This window comes from Varanus komodoensis, unplaced genomic scaffold (assembly GCF_004798865.1).
Source record: "Varanus komodoensis strain SLA01 unplaced genomic scaffold, ASM479886v1 scaffold36, whole genome shotgun sequence".
NCBI classification, from domain to species: domain Eukaryota; kingdom Metazoa; phylum Chordata; class Lepidosauria; order Squamata; family Varanidae; genus Varanus; species Varanus komodoensis.
The window spans coordinates 9,497,835-9,513,090 of record NW_025335873.1 but is presented as its reverse complement, the minus strand read 5'-3'; the positions used below and the strand labels follow the sequence as shown (position 1 = coordinate 9,513,090).

Genomic DNA, 15,256 nt, shown 5'->3' with positions numbered 1-15,256 from the left:
GGCGCCTGGCCCACTTGCCTGCCCCCGCTTCGGAGGGGGCCCAGCACGGCATTGTGTGCTGGGCAGACCAGAGTCAACGCATTTCTATCCAGTGGGGAGCCTTCTAGGCTCTCCGGCCGCCCCGGGAAGCCACAGCCGCTGGCTCAAGCCCCAGCCAGAGCAAACCCCGGGCAGACGGCCTGCAAGCAGCAGGGCATTTCGTGTGGCCCTCCTTGGCTTCTCTTTGAAACGGGGTGGGAAGCGTGCGCCCCCCCCCCCCCGGCCTCCTCTGCAGCGGCCGTCTCCTTGGGCGTCGTTCAATGGGGCAGTGCGCGGCGTCACTTTTAAAAGCACACCTTCGGGGTGGCAAAGCCCACCTTTGTTCCTGTGGTGGCAGCAGAAAGAGGCTCTGCCCAAGCAGGCTGCATCCCCCCCCCCAACTTTGGGGACAGCCTGCACCCCCTCGAAGCAGGGAAGCTCACGGCTGAGCGTTTATCGGCAAGGAAAGGGGCGCAGCCGCGTTTGGGCCTTTGATTTTCCCGTGGGGGCCAGGAGACCCCAGGAATCTCTCGGCTTGGGGGGTTGATGGCATTTGGGGTCCTCTTTGCTCCGCCTGGAAAAAAGGACAGGCACGGGGGGCGGGGGGCACTGCAAAGGGGGGGAAGAGCCTGGCAGTTCTGGGAGGCCGAGCTGGGGCTGAACTCGGGGCTTTGGTCTAACGGTTGCACCACACGCCCGCGGCACCCAGTCCACACCCAGCGCCTGGGCATGCGGCGTTCCAAGAGCTGCTCCCAGCCCTCCGTAAAGCAGGCGGCTTGGGTGGGGAGGAGACGGCGTGCGTGGGGGGAGAGGCCTCCGTGGCTGGGCCCGTGGCTGGGAAGGGGCCGTGGCAGGAAGGCTCGGGGGTCCCATCCTGCGGGGAGCGATGGTACGCTAGCCAGCAGCCTGGCTTTCGCGGTCCTGTCTCCTAGGAAGGAGAGAAGCCCTGCGGGCCTCGAGTCACGGCACCGCGAATACGCGGAACATCGAGGAGGAGGAGGAGGGATGCCGGCTCAGGTGTGATGGGAGATGCATTCCGACGAATCTGGAACACGCAGGTCACGGGGGGAAGGCTCTCCTTTGCGCTGATTAAAGAAGGGGGGAAGGAAGGCCGCCGCTTTCGCCAGCAGCTGCCACATGTCTCCACGCGGCGGTTCCGTGTCCCGAGTCCCGCGCGGCCCCGTTTGCGTCTCCGCGTTCCCTTCGGAAAGGCAGCGACTCGGCGTGGCTTGGCTGGGCCTTTGACTCCTGGCTTCCCACAGGACGGTGCCTGGACTCGTCCAACCGGTTGGCGTAGCAGGAATTATGTGCCTGGAGGTAGGAACACCCACACGCCCTCCAGGTATTTCTCAGAAGGTTCCAAAGTCTCCTGCTCTGTTTGTCTGGGGATGGGGAGCTTTGCGCGGCCATTTCTGGCATGCCTTTCCCTCCCCTTTTGCAAGAAAAGTGTCACCTTGATGCTGCAGTCAAATCCAGATTCTGGCTCAGCTACCCAACTGCAGAGCTGGGGGCTCCCCAGTGTGGAGACGGGCACAGATTAGGCAGCAGCCGCTGGCTGTGATGTCTAAGTGGAACCTCCAGTTTCAGGGGCAGTCTACCCCTGAGGACAAGGCCATACTAGTTTCATGCTCTCCAAGGGGGCCTCCCTTTGGGGCGTGTGACCGGTCACTGTCTTCTCCAAGTGGGATACCGGGGTAGCTCTGAATCGTTGGCTCCTTGTTCCCAGCAGAGAAAACAAGTCTGGGCATTCCCCCCCCCCCACCCCGGAAGAACCAGCTTGTCTGACCACCACCAGTGCGCCACTGCCGAGGAATTTGGGGCATGTGACCTGGTCTGGGGGATGCAAAGACAGGGCCTCACGGGGATCCCTTTCGGGGACCCTTTGCCCCACGAGGCTTCCGCAGCATTCGCTGCTTCTGCGTAAAGGCACACAGGACCGACTGTTGCGCTCCGTGTTTCCTGGTTTTGGCATCCGCTTTGGCGCAAGCTGAGTTTCCAGAGTGCACTCTTCTTTTTTTGAGAGATTCCAGGTCTCTGATTAAGCCGTGGGAAACTGTCAGTGCCGTCCATCAGGGGATTTGAGGGCTGGGCTTCTCCAGCTGGTCGGAAGGACAAGCTCGGGCTGCAGTTTCGAGACCTATCGAGCAAGCAAAATTAAAGGTCGGGATGCTCGTCCAGTCAAGGCCACGGGCTGGAGTGCGCTGTCACACTTCATGATCCTTGCGGATAAGCCGAGTGCCGTTTCAGGCCCGGCTCTGGAGAGAGGGAGCTCTGAGGGGACGTGGTTGGAGGTCACCGGAGGGGCTGAGCCGAAGCCCCACAGTCTGGGCAATCCAGCGTCTCCCCTTCTGGGGGGCCGAGACCATCTGAGTTGCTTCCGGAAAGCGGAATTAAGCAGGGCTGCCAACGATACACCCGTTTTCAGCTGAGGTGGCAAAGAGACATTGATAGTTCTCCTTTCACGAATTTTCTGAACCATCTTTTGGAAAATGTCGCCATGTGATGTACTGTGCTGTCCACCCTGGCCGGTTCGATGTGCGCTGTGCGGGTTTCTTTCTTCCGTCTGTCTTTTGCCGGTGCATCTCCATTCCTTTATACCATGGCAAGCATCAGGTGTGTGAGAAGACTATCACTCCCAACATCCTCGGCCAGTGGCTGGAGTTTTGTAAACCCTCGCTGAATCTCAGCGTGAATCAGCTGCAGAGATTTGGCAAGGCCTTCTGGGGATCGGACATGGCCGCCCCAGACCCTCCAGAGTTGCCCCCGTGGACGTAGTGTGTGTCTTCCCACACCAAACGTCTTTCTGAACAACTCGATATCCACCAGAATCGTCCCACTGGTGCAGAAGCTGCACCAGCTGCCTGTTCATTGTGCCTGGACTCCGTCCTGCCCCCTTCCTGGGGCAGATTCTGGCCCAGCCTGCCTTGGCGAAGAGCATTACGGTAGCAGAGGATGACCCTACAGCTCATTGCTGTGGAGTTGGCCCGGCCCCCTGCAGCCCCGAGAGCCCCTCCCGGCCACGCTGGCCCAGGTGGGCCCGTAGGTGGTTCTGCCCCCAAGTCAGGCGCGCAGACACTTAATCCACATTTGCAAAACGGGGAGCCTGACCCATTCGCCACTGGGGGGCTGGGAAGGGGTGTTTTCCGAAAAGGCGGACTGGTTACTGAACCTGCAGGCACTTAAAAAAAAAAACGCACTTTCCCCCCATTGGAAATGCACACCTTTCTCACATCGGTGGGAAGAAAGCATACGTGACTGCTGAGCTTCAGGCGGTGTTCAGATCGTTTGGACAGGCAGGGAAACCTCGTCTGCTCCCGTTCCTAAATGCCTCACGGTTCCCCTTCTTACGCTGCTTTGCACTTTAAACCAGCCACCCGGTTGGAGAAGGAGGAGGAAGCGCCTTCGAACTCCCGGCAGTTCTTCCTCCTTTCCCTCCCACTCGGAACAGCGCCCGTCCCGTCCCGGCAAACTTGAACCCTCCCTTGCAGCCCTCCCTGGTGCCCCTCGCGGCCGCTCCTGGAGGGGTGCAGGGCCGGCGCTGCCCTCGGCGGTGGTCCATGCGCCCCGCGTCCGCCGGCGCGCATCTGGCCGCCACGGCCCGGCGGGGACTCGCTGGAGAGCCGCACGGATGTTGACATTTGCGGCAGATGTGGCTCCTTCCCCAGCTACAGAGCAGCCAATCGGCGGCCGCCGGAGCCCGCGCGCTGGAAGCGCTGCATGCATGCGCCTGGCGAGAGGCGCACGGAGAGGCGGGCTGGGCAGGGCGGTGCGGAGGTGGAGGCAGAGGCAGAGGCGGGCGGGAGGCCTGCCTGGCGTGGCTGGGACACGCTCGCTCGCTCGCTCGCTCGCTCGCTGGCCGCCCCGCTCTCGCTCTTGGCTGCTCCGCGTCCGGGCCCAGCCGGGGGGCGGTGCGATGCGGGACCTCCCTGCTGGTGAGGCCTGGGGAGTGGGAGCGGCGGCAGCGGAGGAGGAGGAGGGTGAGGAAGGAGCCCCCCTGCTTTGGGAAGTGTGGGGGAGGGGACCCTCTGGCGCTTCGCCCCCTCCCAGGCGGTTGCGGGCACCGCCTGCCCCGGGCACTGCTCGGCCGGTGGTGAGAGCGGCTTCTGCCCCGCGATCCGACACGCCCCGAGGCACCAGCTCTGCGTGGACTGGGGGGCACCCCCACTTGCTTGCCGGATTGTCGGGGCAGGTGCCCCCGTGGGGGGTTAAACCCAAGGCCGTCGGCCTTCCAAGCGGGGCCTCACCCCGGGGCCACCGTCCATTCCCGGTGCTTGCCTTCAGCCCGTCAGGACCCTGCCTCTGGCCTGTGGTTTCCTCATTGCCAGCGTTTAAACTGCAGCCTCCTTGGGGCAGAGGCCTGTTGGCCTGTGCTGCAGCGCAGGCCCCTGAGTGCGGATAGCTAGGGAAAGCCGAGACAGTTGCTCGTGGGGCTTTGCTCGTACTTTATCCCAAACGGCACACATGGAACCCAACCAAGGGTGTTTCCATCCCCGTCTCCCGTGGCTCCGTTTCCTTTTTTCTTCTGCTGCCGCTTCGGCTGCTCTGGTTTCTCCATGAGGCTGGGAATCCCTCACTCTCCGCCCAACCAACCCTGCAGGGTTGTGCTGTTTTTGTGAGGAAAACACGGCCCAGAGTAAGCTGCCTTGCAATCTATGTAAGGGGAAAAAGACAGGGTATAAATGCGACATAGTAATAATTTCCCCCAAACATTTTAGAGGCCTAAGTCTGGGTTATTATGGTTATTATATTCCTGTGCTATCTATTGTTTTGCATTATATTATATTTCATCGTTTACCTGTTTGGATGACATTTTCTATTTTAGCTGTGCATTAAAATGGCATTTTGTGTTTTAACTGATTGCCCTGCACGAGGCCGGTTATTGGTGGATCAGAAATGTGCTAAAAAGAGCTCTGATATCATGCATGCGTGCAGAGATCTAATTCTTTTTCATTCCTTTATGTCGTTATTAACTGATTAGTCCAAAAGCCTTCTGGAGAGGCTTCCATGCGGTCCGTGAAAGGGACGGTTTCTACCCGCAGGTTTCCAATCTAATAAAGTGAAGAGGAAACCCTTAAGCAGTCTTTCAGCAAGGCTGCTCAAAGGGCCCAGCATCCCAAGCTCAACCTCCGTCTCATGTCATGCAGGGTGGGTAGAAGGAGGTTTTCCAGACTGTCGTCCTTTGAAGCCCTCCCCGCATGCCCGGTGGCCGGGAGCTCTGGGGAAGGTGGTCCAGAATAGCCGGAGACCCGTCTTTTGGCCCCGTGCTTCCGAGCGCCACACTGAGCTAGGGCGGTGGGATCGTCTGGGCCGTGAAGCAGTGGCGGGGTGGTCCCCCTGCCCTGGGCCCTCATGCGCCCTCAGAGCTGCGCACGAGTGCACCGTCCCCCGGGCAGTGCGGTCTTTCGGCGACCTCGGGTGCGGCACCGGAGCCCCGTTCAGCCTGCAAGCGGCTCGCGTGAGCCCTTCCCTCAAGTGGGAGCAAGACGAGGAGAGGCGGGTGCCGCGGAGCCTGCCCCGGCTCTGCCCGAACTCCTCGGGGAGTTCTCCTTTGATTCCTGCCCGCCCGGACTTTTCTTGTTTTGAATGCTCTTCCGAAACAGGCCGGGACATCAACAATGCCGAGTCTTTCCCACCGCTGGGTCGCAGCGGCTTCTGGTTCTTCCCGGCATTGTCCCGAGGAGCGAGAAGGGAGGGGCTGTCTGGGCCGGCTTCCTCTCCTCGGGGAGCACAGCCTGGCTGCCTCCCCCCCGCCCTGGTTTTGCTCTCCGAGGTCTTCCTCAGGTCCAAGGACCACGAGCTCCGGATTGGAACGGGCTTTTGGGCAGGGCCTCCTAATCGTGGGCCCCGACGAAGGTGTGCCGGCGGTGCTCATCTGCTGCTGCGTGGGCCTCCTCCGTGGCGGCTGCGTCCCTCCAGGCTCCCGGGCGGAGGCCGGCTTCCCAGGGCAGCCCCACAGGCTTTGAGGAGCAGAGCGGGGCGTCAAGGGCCATCTGCCCTCTTCCCATTTAGAGCAGGGAAGGGGGAGATTTTTCTGCCCCGGGGGGCATTGCCTCCTTCCTGCCTCCCCTTTTCTCCCTGCCTGCCCTTTCTCTCCCTCTCCTCTCTTTGCCCTCCTCACCTTGCCTCTCCTGTCTCTCTGCTGGCCTTCCCTTTTCCCTCCCCAGCTCTGGGTCACACTGCGCCCTTCTCTCGGCCTTGCTCCGTCCAGGGGCTCCCGGTTGCCCACCTGGTCCGAGAGGTGTCGTTTCTGCACGGGAGGTGCCGATCTCCCCCCCCCCCCCCGGTGCGCCGACTCCTTTGCCAGCTCCGGGTTCTGGGGCTGGGCCGGTGGCTCAGTGCTGCTCCCCACGCAGTGCCCCCCCTTTATCTGATAAGCGCCGTCCCACGTACAGTGACTGGCCAGATATTGGCTTCGGCGACTCCCTTGTTTGCAGTATTGACCCGGTCGTGTCTTTTGCTTAGTTTAACTGTTGTCCTTGTGCATGTTTCTTGGTGGTTTTATAGAATGAAACACCAAAATATTTAGGGTTAAGAGGGTGGCAATCCTGTGGCCCTCTGGACAGCACCCGGGGGCCCCGGGGGGCTTTGGGGGCCCAGGTGCCATGGCAGGAGCAGAGCTGGGACGGGGCCCGGAGGGGGTGGCAGGGGGTGTGGAGGAGAGGAGGTGGAGCAGGCGGCCCCGGGGGGCTGGGGGCCCAACAGCCCTTTGGTTCTCGCCATGCGCTCGGAGGAGGGAGCAAGGCCCCCCGGAGTCGCCACCCGAGGAGGACTGCTCCCCTCGGCAGCAGCTCGCCTCGCTTCGCATGGTGCCCGGAGTGCTTCTGTGCAAGATCGAGCCGTGCCTCTTGGAACAAGCGGCAGATCTTAACCAGAGCGGAGGAGGGCAGCTCTGAGCATGTGCAGACGGCAGGGCAAGCGTGCCGACCGCTGAATCCACTGAAAAGAAAGCACCTCTTTCAGTTCCGCTTTTCTTTATGGGGAGAAGGAGGCAGAGGAGGGACGGGCCTGCAGGACGAGGCTCGCTGCCTGCGGAAATGCGTCGCCCTTTTCCAGCAGCCGGGGAAAACTGATTGGAAGCAGGTTTGGGGAAGGAAAACAACGAGCAAATGCCGAACACTGTGTGTGGTGAACTGGAAGAACTCGCTGCAGGAGGTGTGGCGAGAGCCCTCCGATTAAATGCTTCCAGAAAGGAATGGGGTGGATTAATGGAAGCAGGGCGGCAGGAGGTGCCTGGACCGCTGCCATGGGAAGTGAGCAGTCGGACGAGGCCTCTGTCCGGCCGAGCACGGCTCCTGTTCTTCCAGCCTGCCCTGCGGGAGGACGGGGGGGGGGGGTCCCTGGACCGCCTCTGGCCTTGCCCTTCGCAGTGGTAGGGGGCCGTGGCCTTTGTGATGTGGCTGCACAACAGCTCCCTTCCGCCCCGATGCAGTGTCCGGCTCCGACGTTCCCGCGGGAGCTGGGAGCCCCAGCCGCATCGGGGGCGAGCACCCGGCGTGTGTGGCTGGGCCAGAAGGACCAGAGCTGCCCCCGCTTTCCAGCTGCCAGCGCTGCCTGCCACCGCCTCGGCCCCTGCGGGCGGTGGCATTCGCAGCCCAAGCCAGGAAGCCGCGAGGCGGTGGGGGGCAGGGGGCCCCCGAGGGCCGCATTTGGCCCGCCTAGGGGCCCGATCCGGCGCATGGCTGAGAAGACTCTGGGGCGGGGCGGGGAGGCTCCCGGCAGCCCCCAAGCTGTGCCCTGCCCGGGATCCCCAGCCTGCTCTCCCCTCACCCCCCGCCCACGGGCACGCGGGGCGCCGGGCACTCTCCGGGGGCGCGGGCGGGAGTGCAGGGGCCGGGCTGACCTCCCTCTGCCTTCCAGATCCCAGCTGATGCCGAGGCTGAAGGAGTCGCGCTCGCACGAGTCCCTGCTCAGCCCCAGTAGTGCGGTGGAGGCGCTCGACCTCAGGATGGAGGAGGAGGTGGTGATCAAGCCCGTGCACAGCAGCATCCTGGGCCAGGACTTCTGCTTCGAGGTGAGCCCCTCCGGCAGGGCCGGGGCACCCCCACGCCTGGCTCCCGGCCCCTGGGTCCGAGCAGGGCTCCCCGCTGCTCGTCCCAAGCGGGCGCGCCGAGTCTCGTGCCTTTGCGCCGACGGGCAAACCGGAAACCCCGTCGGTCGGCCGGCCGGCCTTGGCGCCTCGCTGGATCTTGGCACAGGGGCTGAAAGCCTGCAGGGGCAGGAGGAGAAATCGCCCCGCACAGAAAGGGGCGCGCGTGCAGACAGGCAGGCGTCGGCGCAGAGCTGGCTAACAAGCGTCTCGTCTCGGGAAGAGCCCTTGCCCGTGTGAGCCACGGGTCTTTCAGCCCTTGATTAGGGTTAGGGTGGCTGTCCAGGTGGGGTCAGGGTAGGAAAAACAAGCTCCCCGTGATGCTGTTGGGGCGTTACGTGTGTTTCTAGTCCTTATGATGGAGGGGAAACCCACTCTGCACATGTTGGGACTACAGCCTGCCCTGCTGGCTGGGAGCTGTAGCCTGGAACGTCTGAGGGGCGCTCGGTTTCCGGATCGCGCCAGCACCCCCGGGTCTTAGGGTGGCGGGTTGGGAGGAAGTGTGGAGTGCTGGGAGGCTGGCCTGCGCCTCCGGTGCCTTAACGAGTGTGCTAAGCAGGGCTGCCTAAATGCACACAGAGCAGGAAAAGCGGAGCTCACTCAAGACGCAGAATCCGGGCCGGGCCGGGCCGGGCCTGGGCTGCCCCCTTTCCGGCCGGTGCCGGGCCAGCCTTGGCCTGCAGGGACTCTGTCCTGTGGCCCAGTCCTCTTCCTCACCGGCACCCAGCACGCAGTGTGACTGTTACACTTGAGTGGGGTGGGAGGAAGGTGAGCCTGGGCGTCTTCTCCGTGCCAGGGGCCGGACTGGGGCTCCCCGTTGTGGGGTTCAGTTGAGCGGCATTCCCAGCCTGAGGCTCCGTGGGAGAACGTGGCCGTTCCATGAAGAGGGTCCCAGGTGGAGTGCTGCCCCCTCCAGGGAGATGTGGGAAGCTCCTGCCCAAACCCCGGAGGGCTCTGTCGCTGCTAGTCCCCACTGAGGACCCGGGGCAAGAGGAGCCAAGAGGGGTCTGACCCAGGTGGGGCAGCTTCAGGTGTTCCTGCTCAGAGCAGCCCGACCCTCAGCACCATGAGGACTGGAATTGTGGAACGGAGGGTTCACCGGGAAAGGCTGCCCTGCACCGGAGACAGAACCTCCGTCTCCAGGAAGGGCTGAGATAGACCTGAGAGGGCTGCTGCCAGTCAGTGCCGGATGCCTCCAGAGAAATGCCACGTCTTAGGTTCCTGGTTAATCTAAACTGAGCTGCGGTTTTGGGGGCCCCACCTGCTCGATGGGGAGTGCTAAGCAAGCGCCAAGCAGACGGGGAGGCCGTCTTCCGGCCACCCCCACCTCCTGCCCCCCCGTGGGGGGGCACGTGCCTCCCAGTGCACAGTCTCCGCTGCCTCCCCCCCCCGCCATCCCCTCTCGGCTGTCCTTGCGAGAGGTTGGATGCGGCATAGCAAGAAGTAGGTCGAGCCTGCAGCGGCAGCGCCTGCCTTGCCCACCGGGAGAGCCCGTTCTCGGCAGCGAGCGCAAATTGCAGGATAATTTTGCCTGGCAGAAGAAGCCGCCCATCCATGGAACGTGGATAATGAGTGAAAACGAGTTACATTTGAGCAACTAATGATTCCACCCCCCCCCCACACACACGCCAATTTAATTTTGCTCCAGTAAATTAATACCTATATTTCCCCCTCCTGTATCTTTTTTTCAAACCCAGCTTTGATCCCACTTTTCTGGGGTTCCCTGTTCTGGGACTTCCCGCATTTGCAAAGAGTCCGGTGTTGCCATCAGAAGCAGAGGCATGGAAAAGGGGAACCGGGCCGGGCAGCTCCCTGCAAGCGAAACCCAGAGCTGCAGCGGGTGGTCATTTCGGGACACTGGTGCCCAAACCTCGGAGCTCCTTTGCTAAGGAGAAAGTCCCGGTGGCCGGGGACTTTGTGGCCGTGTGGCCAGTGCAGCCGGTCTCAGAGTTGGCCTGGCTGCAGAGGGCCCCTGAACCCGGTGCTCCGAAGCGGTTCGACACTGTGGACGGCCCCATGGGATTTCAGCCTGCACCTCCACGGAGCAGAACCGCCGTATCTTCATCTCCCTTTCGCAGCAGCAAGCCAGGAGAAACCCTGGTCCCCCATGATACCTCCTCGCCCCCGAAAAGGGGCCAGCCCCATGATACCTCCTCGCCCCCCATCGATTTCTTGAGAGGGCCGTCTCCAGACTGCATGGGGCGCCACTTGCACGAGGCACCGGGGACTTCCGAGCGCGGGTGACGGGGCAGAGCCCTTAGACATGTGCCAGTGGGAAACGCAGGGTCTTGTGAATCCAGCCTCGGGGAGGGTGTGGCTTGGAGGGGGGCTCGCCCACGTGGTGGGGCTTGGGCTGGGAGGGAGGGAGGGAGGGAGGGAGGGAGGGCCGGGTGCTTCGAGGCGTGGGACCCCTCCTTCCCCCGGAGCGCCTTATTCCTCCTGGCGCAGCAGGAACGCAAAGAGGGACAAGCTGGCGGAGCGTTGTCTGTCAGGGCAAGACACCCAAGACGGCCGCCCGCCGCCTCATTATGCACTTCTGAGGGCTGCGCACTCCTCTGTCGCATGCTGAGGAGTCCCCCCCGCCCCACACACACACACACTCCTTTAAAAGCCAAGGTGACATTTGCTCCTTGTGGGTGAACGAGAGAAGGTGGAAATGCGTCTCCCTCCATGTGCCGGTGCGCCATGGCCGCTCCAAGCACGCCTCGGCAAGCTGCCGGGTGCAGAAGGGCCGCCTTCCCCCTCCGGGGAAAGCGCAGCTGCTGTGCGCAAACCCATGGGCAGTGCCTCGTGTTGAGCCGCGGCTCCCATCATCCTGTGCTGGGAATGATGGGAGCATTCGTCCGGCAACTCTGGATGGCTCCACATAGCGGGAGATGTGACCTGAAGGAAAAGGGGTTGCGGCTGCTGCTGCGGCTGTTGCTGCTGTTGTTGTGTGCTGGCAAGTTGTCTCCAGCTTGCGGCAACCCCATGGACGGAAGCCTCCCACGGCATCCTGCCCACGGCAGCCCTGCTCAGCTGCGCGCGGCTTCCTTGGTGGAGTCAATCCAGGCGCAAGCCGTCGCCACACAACGCCTCGGGCCTCTCCAGGGCAGGCTGTATTTCTGGGCCGGCTGCCGGGGAATTCAGAAGGGAGCCGATCCTTCCCTGCTTCTCTGCCGAGCGTCTGAGACGCCTCCGGCTGGGTCCCTGCGGGATCTTGTCCATCTCGTCTCCTGGGGGCGCTCCCACCTCTTTCCGTGGGATCAGAAGCCCCCCTGGCCACTTTCAGGAAGGAGGAAGGCATGCCCAGAGGCCGGCAAAACGCCGCGCCATTGCTGGCCAGGGGGAAGGTACGTTGGGCGAGAGAACAGCAGGAGCCTCCCCTTGGGCAGCCTTGGCCCCTCGCGGGACGGGGACCCTCCTTGTCCAGGACCGGCTGCACTGCTGAGCCGCTCTTGCCACCCCTTTCTCGTCCCCTCCAGGTGACCACGTCGTCCGGCAGCAAATGCTTCTCCTGCCGGTCCGCCGCGGAGCGGGACAAGTGGATGGAGAACCTCCGCCGGGCCGTGCACCCGAACAAGGTAAGCATCCCCAGCAGCCGTGGCTGGGCCCTTCCGTGCACGTGGCACGTGGCTCCTCCTCCTGTGCCCACCAAGCTCGGGCGGGCGGGCGAGCCAGGAGCAGAAGGAAGGAAGGAGACGCAAGGGCCGCAGCGGAAGCACAATTTATGTGCGATCCGTTAACGATTCATTAAGGAGCTGGTGCTAAAACAACAAAGCACCTTCCCTCTTTAAAAAAATAAACGTAGGTGTATCATAGAAGGGAGCATAAATAATAAGGATAAAATAAGGCAGCCCGAGTAATGAGACATTATGGAGCAGCTTAAATATTAGAACATAAAATTGGGACGTGAATGAAACTGTCGGTTTCCAGCAGTTGCTTGAATGGACAAATTAACAGATAAGGTGTGCAACAAAAATTATTGTCTTCTACAGTCCAATTTTCTTAAAATGACAACCGATTATCCCTTTGTGGAATAATTATTTTGCATTTAGGTTGGATAATTAGGTATTTGGTTTTTGAAATTATGATAATGGCTGAAAACGATTCCCCCGGAATGAACACAGCTGTCGGCCTGTTCTTGTATGTGTTTACTTGGAAGTAAGTTCTGTTGGGATGGGTAGAGCTTATTCTCTCCAAAGTGGGCACGATTGTAGCCGAGCGACAGAAGCGGTGCCCGTCGGCTCAGCCCCCGGGGGGCCGCGTATCAGCCTGCATGCTTCAGCCAAGCCCCAGCAATATCATAAATTCCCCCTTTTACAAAGTGCGATGGGAATCACAGTGGGGAGCAGCTTGGGCAAGGCCGATCTGCATGTTCCGCTTCGACGTTTCACCAGATATTTTTAAAAATACTATTCGGCTTCCCGCCACCCCCAAATCTCCATGACATGGCTGAGACGCTGGGGGTTATGATGCTAATTAGAGGCAGGGAGAGAAAGTCTGCTGTGGGTGCTTTCGGGGAGTTGAAAGCAAGGTCAGCTGCAGCCGGTGGGCCCTTCTAGACCTGGCTTGCTCTTTAATACCAAACCAGCTCGCTCGCGTGCGTCCCTGGCCGTCCCCCCGCTGCCCCCGGCCTGCGGGATGGAGGCAGGGCATGGAGGTGCCCAGCGGAGGTGGCCCCTGGGATGCCGCTGTGGGATTACCGAGCAGAATGGCCGCCCACAGAGCCCCCAGACCCTGACCGCGTCCCTGCCGAGCCGCCTCCACCCCGTTCGCTCCGGCCGCTCTTCAGTGCCAGCCTGCCGGAGCCACCTGTGGGCTTGGCTCCTCCCCTTTGGACCTGCCCGGCGGCCTCTGGCTCCGCCCTCTGGCGTGTGGCCCCCCGGGGGGCGTGGCCTCGGCCCGCGGGCGGGAGAGGTCCCCCAGCCCTGCGTGAACAGTCTGTGGGGCGAGGGTCTTCCTTGCCGCATTGGAGCGATTCCCACCTTCTCGGTGGGTGGGGAAAGGCGGCTTCGCATCGTCGCTGGGCGGTTGGGCCACTTTTGGATGCTCAGCCTGGTTAAAAATGGTTCTCCCAGAAGGAATGCCAGCGTCAGCCCATCCTTCGCCTGGAAGTCGGCTCTGTTGGGGTGAGCGGAGCCTGAGTCAACACGCCTTGCGGCCGAGGGGCGGTGGGCACGTGGCCCCTGCCTCCCTGTGACACGATGGCTGTTCCCCGGGGCTTTTATGCCCCCCAAGGGGGCCGCACCTCTCCTGAACCCTCCCAGCGACATCCTGGGGGGAGAGGGGACCCTGCATCCCGCTGCAAAGGCCTGGTGGCGTTGGGGGAGGCCCCCTGGGGAGGAGGTGCTGGCGGAGCACACCCCCCACCCCCCGGAGCACCAGCCACCCTCGTCTCGGCTGGAGGCTTTTCTCCCTTGGTTTTCAGCTCCTCCAGCAGCCAAATTGGAAATTGTGCAATTTTTTTTAATGGGGGGTATTTTATCAGCCTCCTTTCTTCACGTAATTGGTGCCAGCGAGACAAGAAAGCACCACAATATTTGGAAAATGAACATAAGCGGGGGTTATTATGCAAATTCCCAAGAGCTGGTAATTTCCTTAAAGTAAAAAAATGTAATTAAGGATCGGTTTCTGTTCTGACGCCTTCCAATAATGAAGGCGCACACTCCTCCATCTTTCGTGCCGGGTAATTGCTTTTCTCCTCTGCCACCCACCCCGCAACCGTCTCCCCTCGACCTTTCCTGCGGCGCGGCGCCCGTCTCTCCTCGCTAGGACAACAGCCGGCGGGTGGAGAACATGCTGAAGCTGTGGATCATCGAGGCCAAAGACCTGCCGGCCAAGAAGAAGTACCTGTGCGAGCTCTGCCTGGACGAGGTCCTCTACGCCCGGACGACGTGCAAGTTGAAAACGGACAATGTCTTCTGGGGGGAGCACTTCGAGTTCAACAACCTCCCGTCGCTGCGCTGCATGACCATCCACCTGTACAAGGAGACGGACAAGAAGAAGAAGAAGGACAAGACCAACTTCATCGGGCTGGTCAGCATCCCGGCCGGCTCGGTCACGGGGCGGCAGTTCGTCGAGAAGTGGTACCCGGTGGTGACGCCCAACCCCAGCAAGGGCAAGGCGGGCGGCCCCATGATCCGCATCAAGGCGCGCTACCAGACCATGAGCATCCTGCCCATGGAGATGTACAAGGAGTTCGCCGAATACATCACCAACAGCTACATGGTGCTCTGCTCGGTGCTGGAGCCAGTGCTGAGCGTCAAGAACAAGGAGGAGATGGCCTCCGCGCTGGTCCACATCCTCCAGAGCACAGGGAAGGCCAAGGTAAGGGCCTCCGGGCCGAGGGACGGAAAGGGCCGGCCGCTCCGGCTCCTGGTTTGCTTCTGGGCCAGGGAGAGTCGTCGTCCAGCTTGTCTCTGGGCCCCACATTGCAGGAAACAGCGCGAGTCGGAAGGGGCCTCCCGGGCCATCTAGTCTGACCCCCGGCTCCGCTCGCGACACGCCCAGCATTTCTAGGAAGCTGTTCTAGAAAATGGCGCCAGGTAGAGAAGGTGGATTTGGCTGACGCTGCCCCATCGCGCCCCTTTCGGGTGGCTGAGCCCCCGCTTTGCGTGCCTCGGGTTCGTTTCGCGGCCGCTCCAGCACGAAACCTCGCGGGTGGAGGAGCCCAGGAAAGCGCCCCTCTGCCCGAGGGCTGGGAGCTGCCGCCAGCCGGGGCAGGTGCCTCACGCCAGGGCTCCTCGCCTCCCGCAGGTGATCGCTCGGCCGCGGCATCCAGCCGAAGGTGCAGGGCCGGCCCCTTGGCCTGGCGCGACCAGACTGCTCTGCTGCTCTCCCAGAGGCGGAAGCTGGGCAGGCGTGGATGCTGGCGGGCCCCTTCGCTTTCCTTTCCCTTTTGTGTCGCATCAGCTCGATGGCAAGGCTGCAGACAGTCACGGGGTTGTTGTTTGTAGTAATTCGCCGGGTCCCGCTGTGGATGCAAGGAGGGGCACACGGGAAGGAACGGTGCTGCACCCCAGCACCTGCTCTTGGCGGGCGCTTGGAACACGTCCCGCGTCCGACGGAGATTTACTGCTCGGCCTGCCTGGTCCGCCTTTGGAGTCCTGGCGATCAAACGCGTTGTCCATTAGAGCCTCAATTAGAGGAAAGGGGGGGGGGGGCGCAGGG

The 15,256-nt window shown here is 62.2% G+C and overlaps 1 protein-coding gene across 2 annotated transcripts in view; it reads left to right on the top strand.

The window, feature by feature from the left end:
• LOC123028376 (DAB2 interacting protein) overlaps nt 1-15,256 on the top strand; it is a 41,438-nt gene that overhangs the window by 7,561 nt on the left and 18,621 nt on the right. For both annotated transcript variants that reach the window (XM_044440137.1, XM_044440136.1), the window contains exons 2-4: nt 7,876-8,029; nt 11,569-11,667; nt 13,859-14,413. In XM_044440137.1, coding sequence (XP_044296072.1) covers nt 7,886-8,029; nt 11,569-11,667; nt 13,859-14,413 — 798 coding nt within the window. In that variant the 5' untranslated portion in view covers nt 7,876-7,885. The remainder of the gene's footprint in view (nt 1-7,875; nt 8,030-11,568; nt 11,668-13,858; nt 14,414-15,256) is intronic.